Here is an 18,922-nt window from a genome sequence, read left to right as displayed (position 1 = left end):
CGAAGTACTTGTACTTCGTTACTTCCCACCACTGAACCCCTTTACCTAGTGTATTGATTTATTTTTGCATATTTCGACAACTTAACGGTTATGTTTCACATTTTCATGAGACAACTGAGAAGAGGCTAAAGCTTTAAGCTCGGTACAGTGAACTCCATCTTGTCAGTAAATCAATAGATGTTTGCTCAAACATGTATTTCTGTTTGATGAAGGGGGTCCCGGTGCCCTCCAGACTGGCTCTAGTTGTTACATAACTGCAGCTGTACCAACCAGGCGGTGGGAATGATCCAACATCCTGCCGGCTCTGTTTGCTCTACGTCATGTTCGCTTCGCTCATTCATTCAGTCGTTTGCTCTGGATAAAACTAGCTCTGTATAGAAAGCTCGTGTTGGTCTCATTGGCATCATTAAACTTGTCTTTCCTGCTTCCGGTGTGCCAGGTTCTGCTTGTTTATAAGCGCCATAGCATCAGAGCAAAAACGAAGCTAACTAGCTAGCTAACATTTATTTTTAGAGGACAAGCGGAAGTCGATAAAGAAGACATGGCTACTACATCGTTAATAAAAATGTAATAATGAGTCAAAGCACTCAAAGCTTCTCGTGTCACCTAGCTACACCTTCGCAACAGAAGTCGCCAGATTTCATTGTCTTTCCTCCATCATACCTCCACTATTTTGGAGCACTGCGTCCCTTTGCCGGCGCCGGGCCCGCCCAGGACGAAGATAACCTGCGGCTTCATGATGTGCGACACCCGCTTCAACAAGCTCTGCGACGCGTTACCAAGCAAGCGGCCCAACATAAACCAGCACCGAGCGAGCAGGGAAGCGGCGCCGTGGTGACCGGTGAGTGCGTGTCAATTGTGTCGGTCGGTGGAAGAACAGGACGGCTTCCACTTCCGCTGTTGACTTCATCCACCAATGGGGTTTCCCCACACGGTGCGTGATGCAGAGCCGTGACCACGCCCTCCCAGTGCACTTGTTATTTTTTTCAATGCAGAGGTCGGGTGACGCCCCTCCCTCCATCCATCCCTTTCTCTCACTCTCGCCCTCTCTCTCTCTCTTCCTCCCTCCGCTGCCTCTACAGCATCAGCACCTCCAAACCGTACAAGGCGACCCGCCGCTGGGAAGAGGATGCTCTTCGCTCCGTTATGATCCACAGCCTAGCGATGAGGCGGCTAACCAAGGGGCTGATGGTATGCTTTTATCACGTCCATTCCGCCTCACTGCCTCCATTCATGATACACCATTCATGGGTCTCCGCGGATGGAAGCACACTGCGAGGAAAGCATTAAAACATCCCCCGCTGGCTCCGCCTTTACGAGCTCGCCTTTTCGCATCTTCTGTTTCCATGTAGGTCAGAGCGATGAAGACACCGATTTGGGCTTCCGAGGGCGCCGCGTGAATTTCGGGCAAATCCGAGGAAAGCCGAGCGAACAAAAGGCATCCCAGCCCTCATCCTCCTCCTCCTCCTCTGACGCACCTGGCTGCCCTGTCGCCACTTGACATGACAGCGCAGAGCCGGCAGCAGGGCAGCAGGATCAAGGGGCACCGACGTGCAGCCGGACGTGCGGACTCGACCAGGAGCGGGGGACGCTCGGCGGAGCGGAAGCAGCAGCCCAGGGGAGGCCGGATTGCAGTTTCTGGGGACGAGCGCCAAGGGCAGTGCGGCAGTCAGCAGACAGACCGGGGGGAGGAGGCTGCGGAGATCTGTGATATACTCTCCCCCGAAACCACTCTCCACACCATCCTGGAGATATGATGGTGGATGTTTGTGTGCTTGATCTGTGGTGACTGTGGCACTCCCCATTCATCCTCTCCACTCTTCCTTCCCAACCAATCACTGGTGATGTGCAATTAAAAGCTTAGGTCTGCTCTCCAGGCACGGGTGGAGCCCTGAGGGGGGACTGATGAGCATACTGGCCAGGCATCACTTGGTCCCTCCTTCTCTGTTTTTACTCCTTCTGTTTGTCGCCTCCACTATGGGCTGCCTTCAAAGCATCGCCTGCAAGCCCCGCATCAGACGGGAGAACATCGTGGTGTACGAGGTGTCTGCCTCTATTGACCAGTGTCCTACAATCATAGAGGAGAACTCACCGATTGTGCTCCGTTATAAGACACCCTACTTCAGGGCCTCAGCAGGAGTTGTGATGCCGCCGGTGCCCCGCAATGAGACCTGGGTGGTGGGCTGGATCCAGGCCTGTACCCAGATGGAGTTCTACAACACCTATGGTGATATTGGCATGTGAGGAGAAGACGCCACCTGTCTTATTATGTTGCCTCTTCACTCAGGCAAAGTAAGTTTCACCTTTCAGTTTCCTGTCCTGGCGCAGGTCTAGCTGGGAGCTACCAGAGCTGCGAGAGGGTCGGGTGAAGGCCATCAGCGATTCAGATGGCGTCAGCTACCCTTGGTATGGCAACACCACGGAGACGGTGACCCTGACCGGCCCCACGTCCAAACCATCTCGGCTGACGGTCAGCATGAATGACAACTTCTACCCCAGCGTGACCTGGGCAGTCCCCATCAGCAACAGCAACACCCCAATGCTGACCCACATCACCCGGGACCAGAGCTTCATCACCTGGCTAGTGGCCATGAACTCTGTCACCAAGGTAGGAGTAGAGCGCAGAGAGCATGCCGGCTGTCTGTTCTCACATCATTTTGCTTCGGTTTCACGTGCGTCCATCAACATTTTTATCCGAGCTGTTAATGCAGAACACTGGCTGTACATCCAGACTCTGTATTTCACACAGACAGGCTGTAATGGTATCAGCTCCTCTTGCATTTTTCTCTTTTGGTGTAAAGTTACAAATGACTGAATTATGGCCAATGGAAAGCCCCTGCAGTGGTCACTAAAACTCAATCAGACTGCAGCCGAAGATTTTAGTCAGGCCTGTTTTCTGTTGAGTTACAAGCTTGTTCAGCTTCTCTCTGGACAGATTAGCATAGTTTAAGTCCAGCTGTGCTCAACTCCACTACTCAAGAGCCACCGTCCTGCAACTTTTAGATGCGTCCCTGCTCCCAGCCTTTTAGTCAAAGGCTGAATTCTTTCACCAGCTCAGCTCTGCAAAGACCTGGTAACGGCGAGTTCATTTGATCCAGCTGTGTTAGAGAAGGCATCCGTCTAGAAGTTGAAGGGTGGTAGCTCTCCAGGAGTGGACTTGGACAACCTTGTTCAAGACAAACAATGATGTATTAGATAACATAATGCAATTTCAAGACCATCATGATTCCCATTATTGAAGGAGTATTCCTGCCATACTGAGTACATCCTTCTTGTCTTCTCTAGGAGCGCATTGTGTTGCAGACCGTGCGGTGGAGGATGCGGGTTGACATCGCCGTGGATCCGGACATGCCACTTGGCTCCCGAGCCTCGCTTGTCGGTCGACCGTACCAGGAGCAGCCGCACATCCTCAACTACCAGGAGCCCATCCCTCCCAACGCTCTAGGAAGGCCAAATGCCAACGACGCCCAAGTGCTGATGTGGAGGCCGCGTAGAGGGGCACCGCTTGTGGTCATACCGCCAAAATAGGAGGGGGTGAAATCTCTGCACAGACAAAAGCATAGGTGCTCCCTTTAAGGAAAAAGGGAGGACGAAGTGGTCACAGTGCCCGCTGGTGTCCTTGCAGCTCCTAATCTCTAAAGGACTGAAGTGGACTGTTACCTTAAGCCAAAGCGAAGGTTGAATCTTGAATCTGACACAGCAGTCAGAAGAAAACACCACAGTTTGTCCTCCAGGACCTTGAGCGACATCAAGGCTTGTCTAAACCCCACCGGCCCCCGATAAGTTTTGAACTGCATATTTATCTCTGCCTGCATTTTTAGCAAAGTACAAACCCAGTTTTTAGACGTACCACAGAGGTATTAGTCAACAACAAGAACTGCATCCCGCATCCTTATGTAGACCTTATTGCATGAGAGTGAGGAGACTGAAAAAAAAGAAGAAGAAAAAAACTGTTCTTATAGAAGTTTAAGAGCAGCAGTTTGTTTTGTATAACTTGATACCTGAAGACATTTTGATTGACAAGTCAGCCAAAATACGATGCGGGCTGGTTTGACCTCATCGGTGCCAACAAAGGCCTTCAGCACACCCAGTACTGCTATTAAAGGATGTACTCAGATCAGTTCAAGGAATCTTAAGTATTGTATGAGTATTTTTAGGTTTAAGATTAAAACCCATGCATCCATCAGATTGTATTGAGAGCAGCCACGTGGAAGGGGAACACTACTGCTACCGTTTTCACAGGAGTCCTCTATCTCTTCTGGCATATTTTCGCCTCTTTTGTGCAGCTGATATACTGTATTTCAATGGGTGTCGGATGGCTTTAAAGATGAGCTGGATCTCTTCATGCATTAAATAAGAAAAAAAAAACAATAAAAACAATGCCAGACAAGTTTATAAGTACAGTGTAAATAATTTGGAATACTGCCATAAGGCACACTGACACTTACTGTAGCTGGAGGTGTCCACCAATCAATGTGGCACTAATAAAGTTATGTCACAGATAAAGTTACTCCAGTAATGGATTGTATATGTATTCTTAACAGTTTTCTTGGTCTGGAATTAAACCAAGACTACTTCTAAGAAGTCACTCTTCTGCCCCCACCCTCCCTTGCAGTCCTGTACGCGTAATATTTTTTATGAACATGAATTTAAGAAAAGAACATGCTTCAGAGACTTGCGACATTTATTTACTACACATAAATGCTTGTGTCATTTTTTTTCTCTCCTCACTTCTCCACCTACAGAGGGCAAACTGTATCAGATTTTGAGAAACAAATAAATGATTAAATGATTATTTATATATGTGACAATTTAAATAAAACTGGAAATGAATACATCCATGCATTTTTACTCAAGTGGGTCAATAATTTAAATGTCAAAATTAAATTTGTATTAGTTTAATGTTTCAATCTTATGCAAACATATGCAAGTCATGCTTTATTTAATTATGTCAGCAGCAGAGCAGCGTTAAATAATTAAAACTGTCACTGAATTGTTACATAGACACTGGCCTTTGATTGGTTGACTGGAGAGCAGTATAAGCCCCGCCCACTGACTTTGATTGGCAATTCATGACGTGCTGCTGCATTAAACTGCATTTATCGAATATTAATTCAACTTTTGGCCTTCCATAATTTATCCTCCTGTAATCCACAGACTAAAATATGACATAATATTTTAGTTGGTAATCACAGTAAGATTATGCTTTACTGTTTTATGTCAGAGCCAGTTACATATTGCAAAAAAAAAAAAAAGTTTAAATTGTACTTCCAGATAATTCAAGAATCATGCACCTGGGTAAAAATGTAGCTACAGTACTTTAAAGCTATGTGCACATATTATTAAATGGGCTACAAAAATCATATATTAATACTGAATATGGTGATTTAATACTTTCAAAAGATATCATCACAGATGCCATAATTTAAGAAATTCAAGTCAAAAAATTTTAAGGTCTTATTATATAGATTTCTTTTGCAGAGTGTGATATATTCTAAGCGTTTAGTTCTCTACATTATGATGGATTACAGCTACTGAAACCCTTCCGTTTCTCATTTTACATGAGGTCAAAATGTTTTATTTTGAACATATTACAGCCTTCACGAATGAGAAAACCTGCTGACTAAAGGCAGCTGTCCAGCAAGAGGTCACTGAACAAGCTGACTGTTCACATGGTACTTTATACTGAGGCATGTGTAATGTTTTCTGAACACCTCAGCAGAACCACAGTCTCATCGCCTCCCCTCACTCTACTGATGTACTAGTTTGATAATTAGTAGAATCTATTGTTATATCTTGTCTTATGTAACAACTGATTTTTGCAGTTTTTGTTATAAGGCTGTAAGCCATCATCATCAAAATGAACTGAAATTAAAGTTTAAAATTAACGGTGCACTGATAAATCAGCTGGACGATAAATCGGCCCGTTTTCTTTAATTTTGAGAGATCGCAATATAATATTTATATAAGTAATGGATCTTATCTAAGTCCGCAAAAGTCTGAAAGTCAACTTCTGTCTTCTTTTGCCCTGACATGAGAGAGGACTGACTGACAGATGACCACTTGGTTACATTTCCGCATGTGTGGTTAATAATAATCATCCCACTGTTGCCAGCAACCTTTTTGCTACATTCAGCAACTTTTCAGACAAATCTGTATTGAACAAAATTGGAATGAGCAGGTCAGGCTTTTTAAGGATCTGTGATCGGCCACAGACCTGTAACTGGTGCACCCTAGATACTGAAATATAAGAAAAAAGTTTGTTTTTCTTGTGAACACTCTATAAGCAGGGAAACACATCAATATTTGGTTATCTTTTCAGGCAAAAGAAAATCGGTGATTGGCCAGAAAACTGCAATCAATTCACCCCCACTAGAAACATATCAATCTGAGAGGAATCTGTGCAGAAATTGAACTTTTTTTTCTGAATAAGTTACAGAACAGGAAGATTGAGTGTTTGTTTGCTTGTTTTATTTTTTGTTCTTAAAATGCTTTAAATTGGCGTTCCACCCCCAGATTACCAGCAGCCGCCCTTTACCCAACCTTCTGTTGACGGCCCTGCCACCTTCACCTCCTCCTTGTTTTCCTGGTCATGGTCCGTCCATCGGCTCGTTCTGACAGTTTTCCAAGGTCCTGCCTGCCACTCCACACACGTTGTCACATGACTCATCCTCCATCTGTGCTTCTCTCCAGGTTCATGCCTCACCTTCCTCTCCCACTGCACTTTTTCCACTCCTCCTCGCCTTTTCTTTCCATCACCAAACGTACAACGCAGAACACGATGAGTCTGGTGAAAACAGTCCGAGGTCAAACCGGGCACGGTAATTTGGTGTCTCTGCTTTTGTCACAGCACCTCGGCTTACTCAGCCATCTGTTGCTATAGAGACAGGTTTGGTTTTCCAGAGTGAGGCGCAACTGGAAGGGAAGGGGAAAGAGAAAAAAAAATTTCAAAATGTTCATGGGTGTGCCTTGCTCCTCTTCTCTTTTGTGAACATATCAGTGTGAGAGTGGACACAGGAACACACACACAGACCCCAACTCCCTCTGAAGTGAGTAAAAAATCAATTAGAAGCATACTTTAATTCATTCATCCGTAAAGTCTTTATTTTGCATTTATAGAACGACAGAAAAAAATCTTTTTCAAATAGATACCGAGACGGTGACCAGCAATGTCAGGGCAGTCATGTTGCTTTCATTACATTTATCTCATCTTGTATGGAAAAAAAAAAGAACATCCAGCATCTCTTGGCGGAGGTAAACCCCTCCTCTTTGCAGCAAGGTTTCTCCTCATCCCGCCACTAGAGGGAGCCTGCGCTCTCCCCATCTGACTCGAATGCTGTCAGATCTGATGCTCTGGTTTAGGAAGACGCTGTTTCCCATCACCGAATCACTAAAGTTAAAAAAATTAATTAAACAAAAACAGCCCAAGTTCCCGTGACTGCAGACTGAACTGCTCTCCTCGTTTTCACAGTGTCACAGTGTGATTGACCTTATGTTTTCTGCAAAGAAATTGGACCCTCCATGATTTCAGCTGAAGTGGCTCCACGGTAACCAGATCCGCTGCTCCTACTCTTCCTGCATCTTAAGCATGGGAGCACCAGAGCGGTGGTTACAGTTCACAGTCCATCGATGCGGGAGGAGGAGGGAGGTGTGGAGGGTTGGAGGTCTGCCATCCCATCCCATCCATCAGCTCGCTGGAGCTCCCTGACTACACTTTGACGGCGCCGTTGGCGGGCTTGCCCTGGTAGCCGTAAAGAAATGTGGCAGCAATCACCAGCATCGCTCCCAGGAAAAACACCCTGCAGGAGCAGAGAGGCAGAGAGAGAGAGAGAGAGAGAGAGAGAGAGAGAGAGAGAGAGAAAGAGAAAGAGAGAGAGAGCGTAGAGATTTATACCAATCCAATACACAAACGACGGCTTGCAAGGCTCGGTTAATGTCACCACGGTTACCCTGTGGGGTGGAAGTCGTTCAGGAGGAAATACGAGATGAGGGTGGACATGATGATGGACACGGAGGTAGCGAATCCTTTGAGGATGTTGTCGGCGTACTTAATCACCACGGCGACGACCAGTCCGCCCACAGCCTGCAACGCAAAGTTTGAAAGTCTGAAAGTTTTTCATGTGATCCCAACAAACCAGTTAAACCACACCTACTTTCACTTTGTAAATAACCCCGAATAGTAATAGTAATAAAAAATTATTTTAAATGATTTGATGTCAAAACACTGGTCCTATAGTAGTAAGAAGTGGAAACATAAATTATTTTTGCTTACTCTGACCTTTCATTTCACCAGACACTACTGACCATGTATTCTGTTGTGTGATGTTTTCATGTTTTCTGAACAATTCATTGTTAAAAATGTGAGCTTCTTATCAATCAACTTACTTAGTTAAATAAAGGTGAAATAAAATAAACAAAATAAAAATGCAGCATAAATATTCACACCCTGTTTGTCCAGTGACAACCATAATTTTTATTTTATGTTATAAGACAGATTCAAATGAAAGGTTGCCAAGTTTGAAGCTTAAAAAAGGCAATCTGAAAAGAGCAGCAGTATGTCCAGCCCTCCTTATTTTGATACTCTTAAATGATCTCAGTACAAATCCAAAAGTGAAGGCCTCAGAGGTTCAATAGCGAACGTTAGAAGGAGAGGGGTTAAGTAAAAAATGGAAGCTCAGGCTTTTTATTTTTTAAAGAGCTTTATTATATTAGCTTTATTATTTATTATATTCATATTTCTACTTCCTTTGACCATGTGTTGGTCTGAGATAAAATCCAATTAAAATACAGTGGTCTGTGACCGTAACGTGATAAAATGTGAAAAAAGTTTGAGGGGTGTGAATACTACCTGCATGGTGCAGTGTATATTTCCTACGAACTATTTAGAATGAAATAAAAGTCAAAGTCAAGTTAAGGACTGTATTCTTTTTCTTCCAGTTTCAACCAGTTTTCTTCTGGAAATAAAATGGTAAACTCTGAGACACTGAAGGGAATCAAAGCGAGCCAACCTGCAGGACAACAACTGTCCAGGTGATGGCGTTGTAGCCCTGAAACATCCCGGACTGTCTCACGCTCTGGCCGTCATACACCATCATTCCCAAAAAGCCCAACAGGAAGCTAAACAAACCTGGAAAAATAAAATAGCTTGATGATTCTCCACAGCAGGAAATATACAAGTAAACGTCCACCTTTTGCTTTAACACATTCCGCCATTACCTTTGTTATTCACTGTAGACTTTGTTAGGTTCAGAATGTTTCACTTAAGAAAAAGAAAGAAATACTGCTCTTCTCACGTGTGAGGTTTTAAATATACCCATTATCAGCTGAAAAGGAGAACATTAGGAACATTAGGAAGGTGAAGGCGATGACAGCTGCTGGGCATGAAAAACCTGTTTCTGTGGCACACCTAACATTGGTACCGACTGCCGGGGGGTGAAAGAGGAGCAGCTGTACAAACGCTTTCTCAGGAAACCTGAGCGCAAGCAGGCAATCTAAAAATGCTACCAATGAAAAGCAACTGGAGGGAAACTGGGGCATGCAGAACAACAGCCTTTACAGGTTCATCAAGAAATAGTGCCTTGGTGTCTTTAAAGGTGCAGTAAAATGTTTTTCAGCAACATGGTACCATTTTATAGCACAATTAAACAACTATATTACCTTCAGTTACTGTATATGGCTTAAAAGACATTTGACTTTGTACTTCATTGTCATGCCACCATTAGCTTGTTTTTGGAACAAAATTCAGACTCTGGTCCCAGGTTTAGAAAGTTAATACAGAAATAAAAATAAATAAAGTAATTTATGTCATATATAAATATGTATATCAAAAGACTGTGTGCGTGTGTGAGTGTGTGCACATGCGTGCGTGTGTGTGTGTGTAAATAATTTGAGATGAAGCTGAGGAGCTTCATCACAAAGGCGGAGTTAAGTCCAACCTGGCGTTTCGCACAACTGAATGGTTCCCACAGGAGACTAAATGATTTCTCAAACATGAAGGAAAATGTCAATGCAACACTTCCGCTATGTTTTTGATGATGGAATTCTATTATAACATGATGTAAAGCTTTAAAAAAAGTCGATTTTACATAATACTGTCCCTTTGTGGCCAGTCATAACCATGATGTTAGGTTCAGAATCGTACCCAGCTGTATGTTGCGGACCCACACACTCTGCTTGGTCTCCTTTAGGATCTTCTCAAAGTAAACTCCAGCAAAACCGCTGGACACGCAGGCCATCAGCACCGCCACCACTCCAACCACCTGGGAGCCCGCAGTCAGAACCTTCTGCTCTCCTGTAGATTTGGTGGGCCACTGGGGAGCACGAACATGGGTTAGATCAGATGATCAGGACACGTTGTGATCAGACTGATAGAAAACAGGACAGTTTAGTGAAAAGAGACAGTTGAGTGTGCATTGTTGGGATCAGCTGATGCCAGCTTATGGTTTTATTTTCCTATCCTATAGAAAGTACACCTGGCACAGTGCTTCTGTGTGTACCTATGTCTATTAAGGCACTGGTGAAGCTATTTCTGCCATTACGTTTGCATACTCTGCTCTTTTCTTTCCCTCAGAACGTTCAGAAGACTCAGTACTTCATCTGTTTCTTGAACTTTGACATTGGTGGAGCTATTGCTGCCCATCACTTGGGTATGATCGCTTTTTCACTCCCAAAAGAGAGTACCTCTGTCACAGAATGTCTACAGCTCAATTGACCATAAAATTGGAAAATAAATCTTATTAATAGAAGCATGCCAATTGCAAAAAAAAAAAAAGCAATAGAATGAGTTGGCTTTTCTCCCCTATCGAAATTGGTGTATTTTGCAAAAACGCAATGGAAAAACTTTTCATTTGTTTGTTGGCGTTGGCTTTCATCGACAAAGCTCAGCTGGCTCCACCAGAGCTCATCGCAGATCATAAAACGTTGAGTTTATTATTCGAATGTGTTGAATCTATCATCTGTAAAATCATAGACTACAATTTCCCCAAAACGTTGCTTACAGAGCCGCTCCCAAGTAGGCGGGGCTTGTCGCTCCAACATCTAAATAAGATACCAACGTCTCCCCTGATTGGCTGATAGATGATGAGCACTGAATTGTGAATATATCTCATGTAACTGTTTACATCCATCGCTAACATGATTTGTAATGACTTATCGCATGAACAAACTTATTCACATGTGATTTTTATTTTATTTCTTGTGCAACGGAAACGCCGCAATTGTGAAATTGTGTTTTCTAGACCTCAGGTTGAGGGCGTCAGATGCCAAACTTTGACTGAACTAAATTCTGGACCCATTAGTCTCACTCGCAGTGTGCAGTGAGAGCACGCCGGTTGTGAACGTTCGCCATGGAAACCAACTTGGCAGAATTCAATGGACCTGACTCACCTGCACCAGCATGACTCCAGCCATGAGGCTCAGTAAGGAGAGCCACTGGTACAGACCCAGCCTCTTCCCCAGCATGGAGACGGAGAACAGAGCCGTAGTGAGGATCTTCAGCTGGTAGGTGACCTGCGTCCATCACAGATAAACAATATAAATGTATGTTTTTTCCCCCCCCTTTTCAGAGCACTTGTTTTAGTCCTAACAGAATTATTTTTGATAAAGAAAAGAATGATAAGTGCTTATTGTTTTTGGATGGATGTTAGTTTCATTTGTTAGAGTTAGCACAAGTTGTAAAAAACAAATGTAATTAAAAGTTTGTGCAGCCTTTTAGCATGAAAATGTTCTATGCAACTTAAAGTGCTTACTTACATTGATGTTTCATTACATTGACCTCTTTCTTACATATTTGCAGACCTTCTAACATAATAAAACCAGAGAGGACGCTTCACTAAACCACCTTATCACTGAGTTGCAGGACAGCAATGACCTAGTGACACAGTGCTGCTGATGGCTGTTGCTGCTTTGAACTACAAGTAATTATTGCTGTCAACATTTAAAAGTTCCACTAAGGACTAATCTAAACTAAATACCACTTCCATCAGGCATCATAATGAGGCACTTTGAAACTGGAAGGTATTTGCAATTTTCCCGGAAGGAATGAGTCAGAGAGCCACTAAACTCCCCAACTTCTGAGAAAAACTGCTAACCCACAGTCAGCCTGACCAATCACATCCATGTGTAACCTGATAGGTGGCTGCATCCAAGTTGGACAGGGCGACATAGAGCAGATTGTTCTGTAGCGTGTAGATCCCCGCAGGCACGGCCAGCTTCATGGTCTCCACAGGCTTCTTCACAATCTCCTCTTTCAGCAGCAGGTTCATCGCCCGCAAACTGTATTCTGACAGAAACAGAGAGAGAGTTGTTGGGTCCGCCCATACAGTATAAGTATGATGGTGTATTAGGGCCACTGTAGATATATAAAAAAAATGGAGGAGTAAATATCGGCCAAAAAACCTTTTGGAATTTTAATATTAATATTAATATTTTGTCTGAATATTTTGCAAATAAAAAGCATAAAAATTTCAAAAGTTGAAAATCTGCTAGAAAAACAAAGACATTTTGAGATTAGGCTCAGAATTGTTCTAGAAACATGGACATTTCAGAGTTTCAAAAGTTGAAAACTTTCTAGAAAAAAACTACATTTTGAGATTAATCTCTGCAATGTTGAAAACAATGAAATTTTTGCAAACTTGATATCTGAATTGAAAACGTCGAACATTTTCAACTTTTGAAACTCTGAAATCTCCAAGTTGTTTTCTAAAAAAATTCTGAGAATTTTTGGCGGAATTTTCTCCTCCTTTTGTTCTATCCCTTAATGGTCCTAGTACGCCGTCATAGATAAGGGACAGGGGAGCATTTGTGTATTACTGCATGAGCCATAGGAGAAAGAACCCACTCACTGTTTTCCATGAAGACGAGGAAGGTACATGTAAAGATTTTAAGGACCTCAGCAGTCACTACAGCAGAGGAGGCCAGGTAGCGGGGGCCGTCCTCCTTCAGGGTCCGGGAATAGCGCATGGTGAGAACCAGTGATGTGGTCTGCAGCACCAGGACCCCCAGGGACAGATACTTTAACCGTGAGGGGTGGGGTGTGGACGAAACCATCGTGGAGGGCTCTTTGTCCGAGCTCTCAGCTGGTATTGGAGCCTTTTAGGATGTTCAAAAACTAAAGTAAGATTATTTCAGCAGAAACAAATGTCTAGGCTAAGCTAATATTGCCAACTGAAGAAATATGACATCTTTTTGTGTGCAAAAAGATGTGTTTTAAAGGGGCAGTATTACCTTCAGTTCTTATAGAAATTCTACATACATAGCAAATATAACTTAAAAGAGATTTGACTGTGTAATTTAATGGCTTAAAATTGGGTCTCTGTCTCTTTAAATACTCCAGCTCTTTCTGAAAGGCCACCTTCAAGAAGCCGTCATAACATGGCTCCTCTGTTAACCCTTTAATAACATTTTTTACCAGCATTTTACTGAGACGTAGCTGATATAATGAGCTCAGCAGATGCTCAGTTCCACCAGGTGTTTGCTAATTGCTGCTGGCTAGTTTGAAGGAGCTTATGAGAAGCTTCATCTCCAAGGCAGAGCTAGGTCCACCCAAGCGTTTTGCACAGCTGAATGGTTGCCACGAGAAATTAAAGGATTTCTCAAGTATACATGGAAAAATCAAAGCAACACTCCAGGTATATTTTCAATAAAGGAAGAATATTATAACATGAAATAAAGCTCAAAAAGTCAATTTTACATCACACTGTCCCTTTGAATACAAGGCCCCAGATGTTCAATCACAGTCACTCATGCTATGTTAGCTAGCAACACGCGTACATTTGTTGGCAAACTTTGGACAACTGCACAAACAGTAATGTGTGTGTCTCACACTGGAGACACAATGGCAAAGTCACAGAGTAAAAATGTATTACCAGCTTCACATCTGCTACATCCCGGATGTCTGAGGACAAATATTCTTCACCCTTTGGCGTCATATTTCCTGAAGCTCCTCAATGGTTTTAGCTGAACTTCCTCCTTCCCTCGTCATCTCATTGTTGTGACCCCAGATGTAGAGCTTCCCATGCATAGAGGGGCAGAGGAAGGCGACAGAGGCAGACCATCCACACCAAACCTGAGCAGGAATCTCACTTCTAACCACAAGCAGTGTCCAACGCTACTCTGCTGGTGGTGGGAGGAGCAGCGGTATGCCTCCTCTCTGAGGTTACTACCTCACTCAAACTACTGTCACTGCTACTATACACCATCACTCCTACAGACTCCTTAAACAGAACTGACTTCCTGACTTCTTGCTTTCCTCTAAAGCGTCTAAAAGACAAAGTCCACTCATCTGTTTTCTGAAACTACTGGGTAATGTTTTACTGTTTCAGGTCTACGCTAAAATGAGGATGTAAAACAAGTCAAGCGGAGCAAAACCGTTCTCCAAAAACAGGAGGTGGGGGGCGTGTTCAACACACCAGCACACTGACGCTCTTATGTGTCAGCCGTGCAAAGCAGAGGGGAGCGCGGCGGCACAGTCTTCCTCTGTATGTCTCTGCCAGAGCGTGTGTGAGTGTGTGTATCCTTCCTCAAACCTAACACACTGTATACAGTCTTTCTGAGAATGTTTCAGACACACCCTCGGCATTCGCTGCCGTCTCGATTCATAGAACTGGAGTTTGTGGAAGAAGAACAAACTGGAACACTAAACCAGGGTGGAAGGTTAGGCTTTAACACAGAATGCTGCACTGAGATGCAATGGTAATAAAAATTATTTCCCTACAACTTAAATCGGTCTGTCTTTCAAGCTCACCCTATTCTTTTATTGCACCACCACAAGGTGAAAGTTTCCTTTGTTCTCTTGAATTCATTACAGGTAAACTTGTAGCACATTGGAAGACGATCTAAATGTAACCCAAATCAATGAGTTTTATTCAATTTCAGCCACATGAAAACTCTATCTGCCCATCTAGAGAAACATCCATCCACCCAGTCGTTTGTTGGTCAATGACAAGCGGCCAGCAGTTCTTCAAATAGATCCCTAACAAGATAATGCAGCAAGCAGCTACAAGAGTATTCTGGAAAACCTGACAAAAATGCAAAAATGTCCCGTACTAACCTGTGTGGACATATCCTGCGTCTGTGTTCACACACTCAGTACAAGCCTCAACTGACACCACCGGTTCCCTCGGAGCCTAAAGCTGACTGAGCAGGTTGGATGACGACAACCCATTAGCACAAAATACCTGACAGAAACGGCCTCTGAAACTGGTTTGGAAATGTCTATAGATAGTAAGAAAAACATACTTAGCACATTGCTAAAGTATGATACAATACACAGATCCAAATAAACAAATCCACAGATCTGTTTATTGTATCAGTAACGCAAAGCAGAGCTAAACGATAAAGAGGAAGGAAATGATACATGCTTTTTACACAAGCTTAGTCAGACTGGATGGAGATCAAGTATTTCCAAATCTTGAAACAGATCCTCAACTAAATTTAAGTCTGGACTTGGATTAGGCCTCTCTAACTAATGAATTAGCTTTGACATAAACCATGGCGTTGTAGCTGTGATCTTTTATTGCCTCTAACAGATTTTCTTTCATAATTGCTACTTTTAGCTCCTTCTATCTGCCCTCCAAGTTTCTTTTTCCTGCTGAAGAAAAGCATCCACCTAGCCTAATGCAGCCACCATCGTGTTTCACAATGGTATTGGTGTATTCAGGGTGGTATTCAACGTTAGTTCTCCTATAAACAGTATTTTACATTAAGGAAAAAGTCAAATTTTGGTCTCATCTGACCAGGGTACATTTTTTTAACTTGTTTACTGCATCTCCAGGGAATCTTAGCCCACTCTTCCTTACAGAATTCATTTCATTTAACCAGAGAGTTTTTTAGCATAAAAGGCCTATTTAAAGTCATACCACAGAAATACACCCCTTTGAGTGGCTGCGTAATAATTTCTAGTGAACCCTTAACACTAACTTTAGTGTCATGGACTTCCAAAGTCTAAGAAAATAAGCATTTTCTAGAAATATGGTCTCTTCTCTGTTCTTAAATTTATCTAGATCAGAATACGAAGAGTTGCTCTTCAGATCTTTCGGCCTACTTCATGTTGTCAGACAGGTTCTGCTGCAGTGATTTCTTGACTCTATAGTTCTGGCAGTAATCAGACCTCTGGGTGTGGCCTCTGAATTTGAACCCAAAAAGTTTGGTTATTCCACATTAACTCATGAATTGTCAAAATGGACAACTAAATGTTTATTACACCTGCATAGAGCCTGGTTGGTTCAGAAAGCTTTATTTCCTTTAATAAATGAAGCCATTATTTGAAAACTATTTTTTTTTATTTATTTACTCAAGAGTTATATAACTTTATTTGTTTGATGATCTGAAACAAATTGATTTGCAGTTATACTTCCCATGGAATATGTGTCCAACAAGCAAAAGCAGCAAAAACAACCAACAAATGATAAAAGAGTACATGGAAGTGGGAACTTATCGTAACATATATCGACTATAATGAGAACTTTCTTATCGTAATAAGAATTGTGATTTGTTATTGTCTCAATAAATTCCAATTAAAGATGCTAAAAAAATCAAATTGTCAGTATGATCAGTAAGTTTAAAAACATGATTAAAGGCACTTACTGTGCGCATTTTAGTGAGTTCAAAGTTCAAACACCAAAGATATCCTGACGTATTAATACAGACAATGGAAACCACCTTAGTACAACGGAACATCCACGGTCTTCCTTATCTTGGATACAGACAATCGGAACAAATAAATGTCGCTGCTTTGCAAATGGCAGCCAGAAGTGTGACGCACTGCAGCTACTGAACTTCATTTAAAAAGAGACAAGTACAACTCAAACATCATAGCAAAAGCTAATGCTAATGCTATTCTATAATACCTTGACAGATTTGCATTTTCTTTTGAGTATTTCAGATTTGCTCTAACGGGAAATCCACAGCAGGATTTCCCGCAAATAATTTGGAGTTAACGTTTCACAGAAAAATTAACCGTAAATAGTCGGTGGCCCGCCGCTACAGTTCACAAAAATCATTTTAAAAAATCTAGATTTGAAATTAATTTGCATGTCAGGCATTTTGAAAGCATATGTAAAGTTAGATTCAGTCTTTGTAAACATAACACGCAGGGCTCTCGTAATATTAGTTTGCTTTTGCCTTTGACGGCCAAACAGGTCTCTCTGTAAAGATGAATCAGAAAATTATCAAACTTTCCTTTGCTGTGTGATAAATAAATTAGAGCTCTTGTTTTGGGTCAGCTGGTGCCATGGTGACGTGGATGTGTGTAGTGAAAGCAATGTCGTTAGCAGAAGCAGGGCAGCAACCGGAGATGACTTAACCAAACATTGTATTTCCTCATCGGGATGCGGATCTGCTACTGCGAGCCAAGACAGGGAGTTCCCTTCCGCTGGGACGCACGTGCGTTTAAGAGGCTGTTGTGTCGCATCAGAGTTGCGACACAAGTTTTGAATCTAGTTATTGATTCAAAACTAGATGGACACTAACAGTGAGATAGTAACGTACTAACATAAAAAGTGTAATAAAAAGTGTCGAGAGTCTCGGCAGACTCTGCAGGCATTTCTCCCTCCGTGCTGTGAAAGAGGCCCTTCAACCAGAAACTTACCCCGGGGGACAGCTGCTCATCCGCGGCCGTGGATGGATTGATTCATTCGTTGCTGCTGCTGCTGCTTCTCCAACTTTAAACACTCCCAGTCAGGGAGAAGCTCCATATAGAAATTCGGAGAGCAATTCGCTCCTCCTCTGCAACTCAGTGACTTTAGGCATCAGATGAATTCATCCTTTAGTCGTGCAGGTTTGATATCTAGGTTGACCAAACTTCTGCCCATGCATGGAGTCCGGGGGGCACGACACCAAAAAGATAAAAATTATTTCCATACAAACCCCCCCCCCTTCCCCCTCACCCAAAAAAAAAGGTTTGATTGCCTTTTTCTTTCTGCTTAACAATCGCAAAATGTTACACTAAAATGGCAAAGCAAGTTTATTTGTATAACACATTTTCACCAACAAGGCAATTCAAAGTGCTTTAGTTAAATGAACAAAAAAGTTAGATTTTTTTTTTTTATGGTAGAAACATATTTATAAGTCATTATTGTGCCAGAACAGAAATGCATACAATGTCCTCCTACAGTTATTTGGTCAAGTGTTTTCTGTTTTCCCCGTCTAGAAATTTTCTGTACGAAAGACTATTAAGACCACTGAAAAAAAGAAATCTGACGTGAATTTTGAGAAAAACGTTAGAAAAGAAGAAGTTACAATTCAGACTTTTTTCCTCCCTCAAAATAAAATGAGTCTGAATTTGATGGAATAAATCCTTTTCTTGTCTTTTAGCTAAGTTTGTTAACAGCACACTTTTAGCCAAAGTGTGCTTCTAAGTATCAAATGAAACTTTGTTTTGTGGCAAACATTTTATATTTTAAGAACATTCTAATTTGTGTATATAATTTCTAAATGGTCTGACAAGAAAGAAAATTTGTAGTTGGGGGCCAAACTAAGTTATTCAGAGGGCCTTGTATGGCCCACTGGTCACAGGTTGGAACCCCCTGTTTTAAACGTCTGGTTCGACACAGCTGATTTAATTGAATGACTTGTTATCCACAAAGGACAAAAGATGTTTGATACATAAAAATATTGTTACATAAATATTTGAAGACATTAAAATGAAGTGATTACTACATAAAAATATATTTGTTTTGATGTCGCAGTCATTTCGTAAATACCTAAATCATTAAATGTCAAAACAATTGATCGAGAAATAACTATTTCAATTTAATGTTAAAAGGGTAATACATAAATTATAAGTTTGTCATCATTTTATTAAATAAATTGTTTAATAATAAAATGTGTAAATTATGTACAATTTATTCAGGTCATTATTGATTTATCTTCCTACTACAGTCGATCATGAAAAAACACAAGTCATCATAGGGTGATCCTGGCA

General features: G+C 42.1%; 3 protein-coding genes across 5 annotated transcripts in view; 1 reads left to right on the top strand and 2 right to left on the bottom strand.

Annotated features, from left to right (window-relative positions):
- The window catches only part of cmpk (cytidylate kinase), a 16,647-nt gene extending 15,751 nt beyond the window's left edge, over window positions 1-896 (bottom strand). The window contains exon 1 of the mRNA XM_015047211.1: window positions 664-896. Within this exon, the coding sequence (XP_014902697.1) occupies window positions 664-798 (135 nt within the window). The 5' untranslated portion in view covers window positions 799-896. The remainder of the gene's footprint in view (window positions 1-663) is intronic.
- A 984-nt stretch (window positions 897-1,880) lies between these two features.
- On the top strand, window positions 1,881-4,380 carry fam78ba (family with sequence similarity 78 member Ba). Its single transcript, XM_015047210.1, has 3 exons — window positions 1,881-2,240; window positions 2,329-2,608; window positions 3,286-4,380. Exons 1-3 carry the CDS (start codon window positions 1,906-1,908, stop codon window positions 3,526-3,528), a joined length of 858 nt encoding a protein of 285 aa, XP_014902696.1. The 5' UTR covers window positions 1,881-1,905; the 3' UTR covers window positions 3,529-4,380.
- A 2,702-nt stretch (window positions 4,381-7,082) lies between these two features.
- Window positions 7,083-17,642, bottom strand: slc35a3b (solute carrier family 35 member A3b). 3 transcript variants are annotated; one of them, XM_015047208.1, is made up of 8 exons: window positions 17,588-17,642; window positions 12,843-13,089; window positions 12,126-12,280; window positions 11,386-11,508; window positions 10,142-10,310; window positions 9,009-9,127; window positions 7,950-8,083; window positions 7,083-7,799 (listed from the first exon to the last, which is right to left on the bottom strand). In XM_015047208.1, the coding sequence occupies exons 2-8, from the start codon at window positions 13,045-13,047 to the stop codon at window positions 7,709-7,711; spliced, it is 996 nt and encodes a 331-aa protein (XP_014902694.1). In that variant the 5' UTR covers window positions 13,048-13,089; window positions 17,588-17,642; the 3' UTR covers window positions 7,083-7,708. The 3 variants fall into 3 exon arrangements, with proteins under 3 accessions (XP_014902694.1, XP_014902693.1, XP_014902692.1); XM_015047207.1 differs by lacking the exon at window positions 17,588-17,642 and adding an exon at window positions 15,050-15,145; XM_015047206.1 differs by lacking the exon at window positions 17,588-17,642 and adding an exon at window positions 13,866-14,992.
- Between the last annotated feature and the right edge of the window lie 1,280 nt (window positions 17,643-18,922).

The sequence above is a fragment of the Poecilia latipinna genome, unplaced genomic scaffold (assembly GCF_001443285.1).
Source record: "Poecilia latipinna isolate Pla-1442-1.1 unplaced genomic scaffold, P_latipinna-1.0 Scaffold814, whole genome shotgun sequence".
Lineage (NCBI taxonomy): Eukaryota > Metazoa > Chordata > Actinopteri > Cyprinodontiformes > Poeciliidae > Poecilia > Poecilia latipinna.
This window is presented reverse-complemented; position numbering and strand designations above follow the sequence as displayed.

Bases quoted from the DNA above. Each gene is read 5' to 3' on its own strand.
- fam78ba (XM_015047210.1), top strand. From the start codon at position 1,906: ATGAGCATACTGGCCAGGCATCACTTGGTCCCTCCTTCTCTGTTTTTA. The intron at 2,241-2,328 runs GTGAGGAGAAGA...GTCCTGGCGCAG, and splicing joins ACCTATGGTGATATTGGCAT to GTCTAGCTGGGAGCTACCAG. The intron at 2,609-3,285 runs GTAGGAGTAGAG...TGTCTTCTCTAG, and splicing joins CCATGAACTCTGTCACCAAG to GAGCGCATTGTGTTGCAGAC.
- slc35a3b (XM_015047206.1), bottom strand. From the start codon at position 13,928: ATGACGCCAAAGGGTGAAGAATATTTGTCCTCAGACATCCGGGATGTA. The intron at 13,090-13,865 runs GTAATACATTTT...ACATCCTAAAAG, and splicing joins ATGTAGCAGATGTGAAGCTG to GCTCCAATACCAGCTGAGAG. The intron at 9,128-10,141 runs GTACGATTCTGA...TTATTTTTCCAG, and splicing joins GGTCCGCAACATACAGCTGG to GTTTGTTTAGCTTCCTGTTG.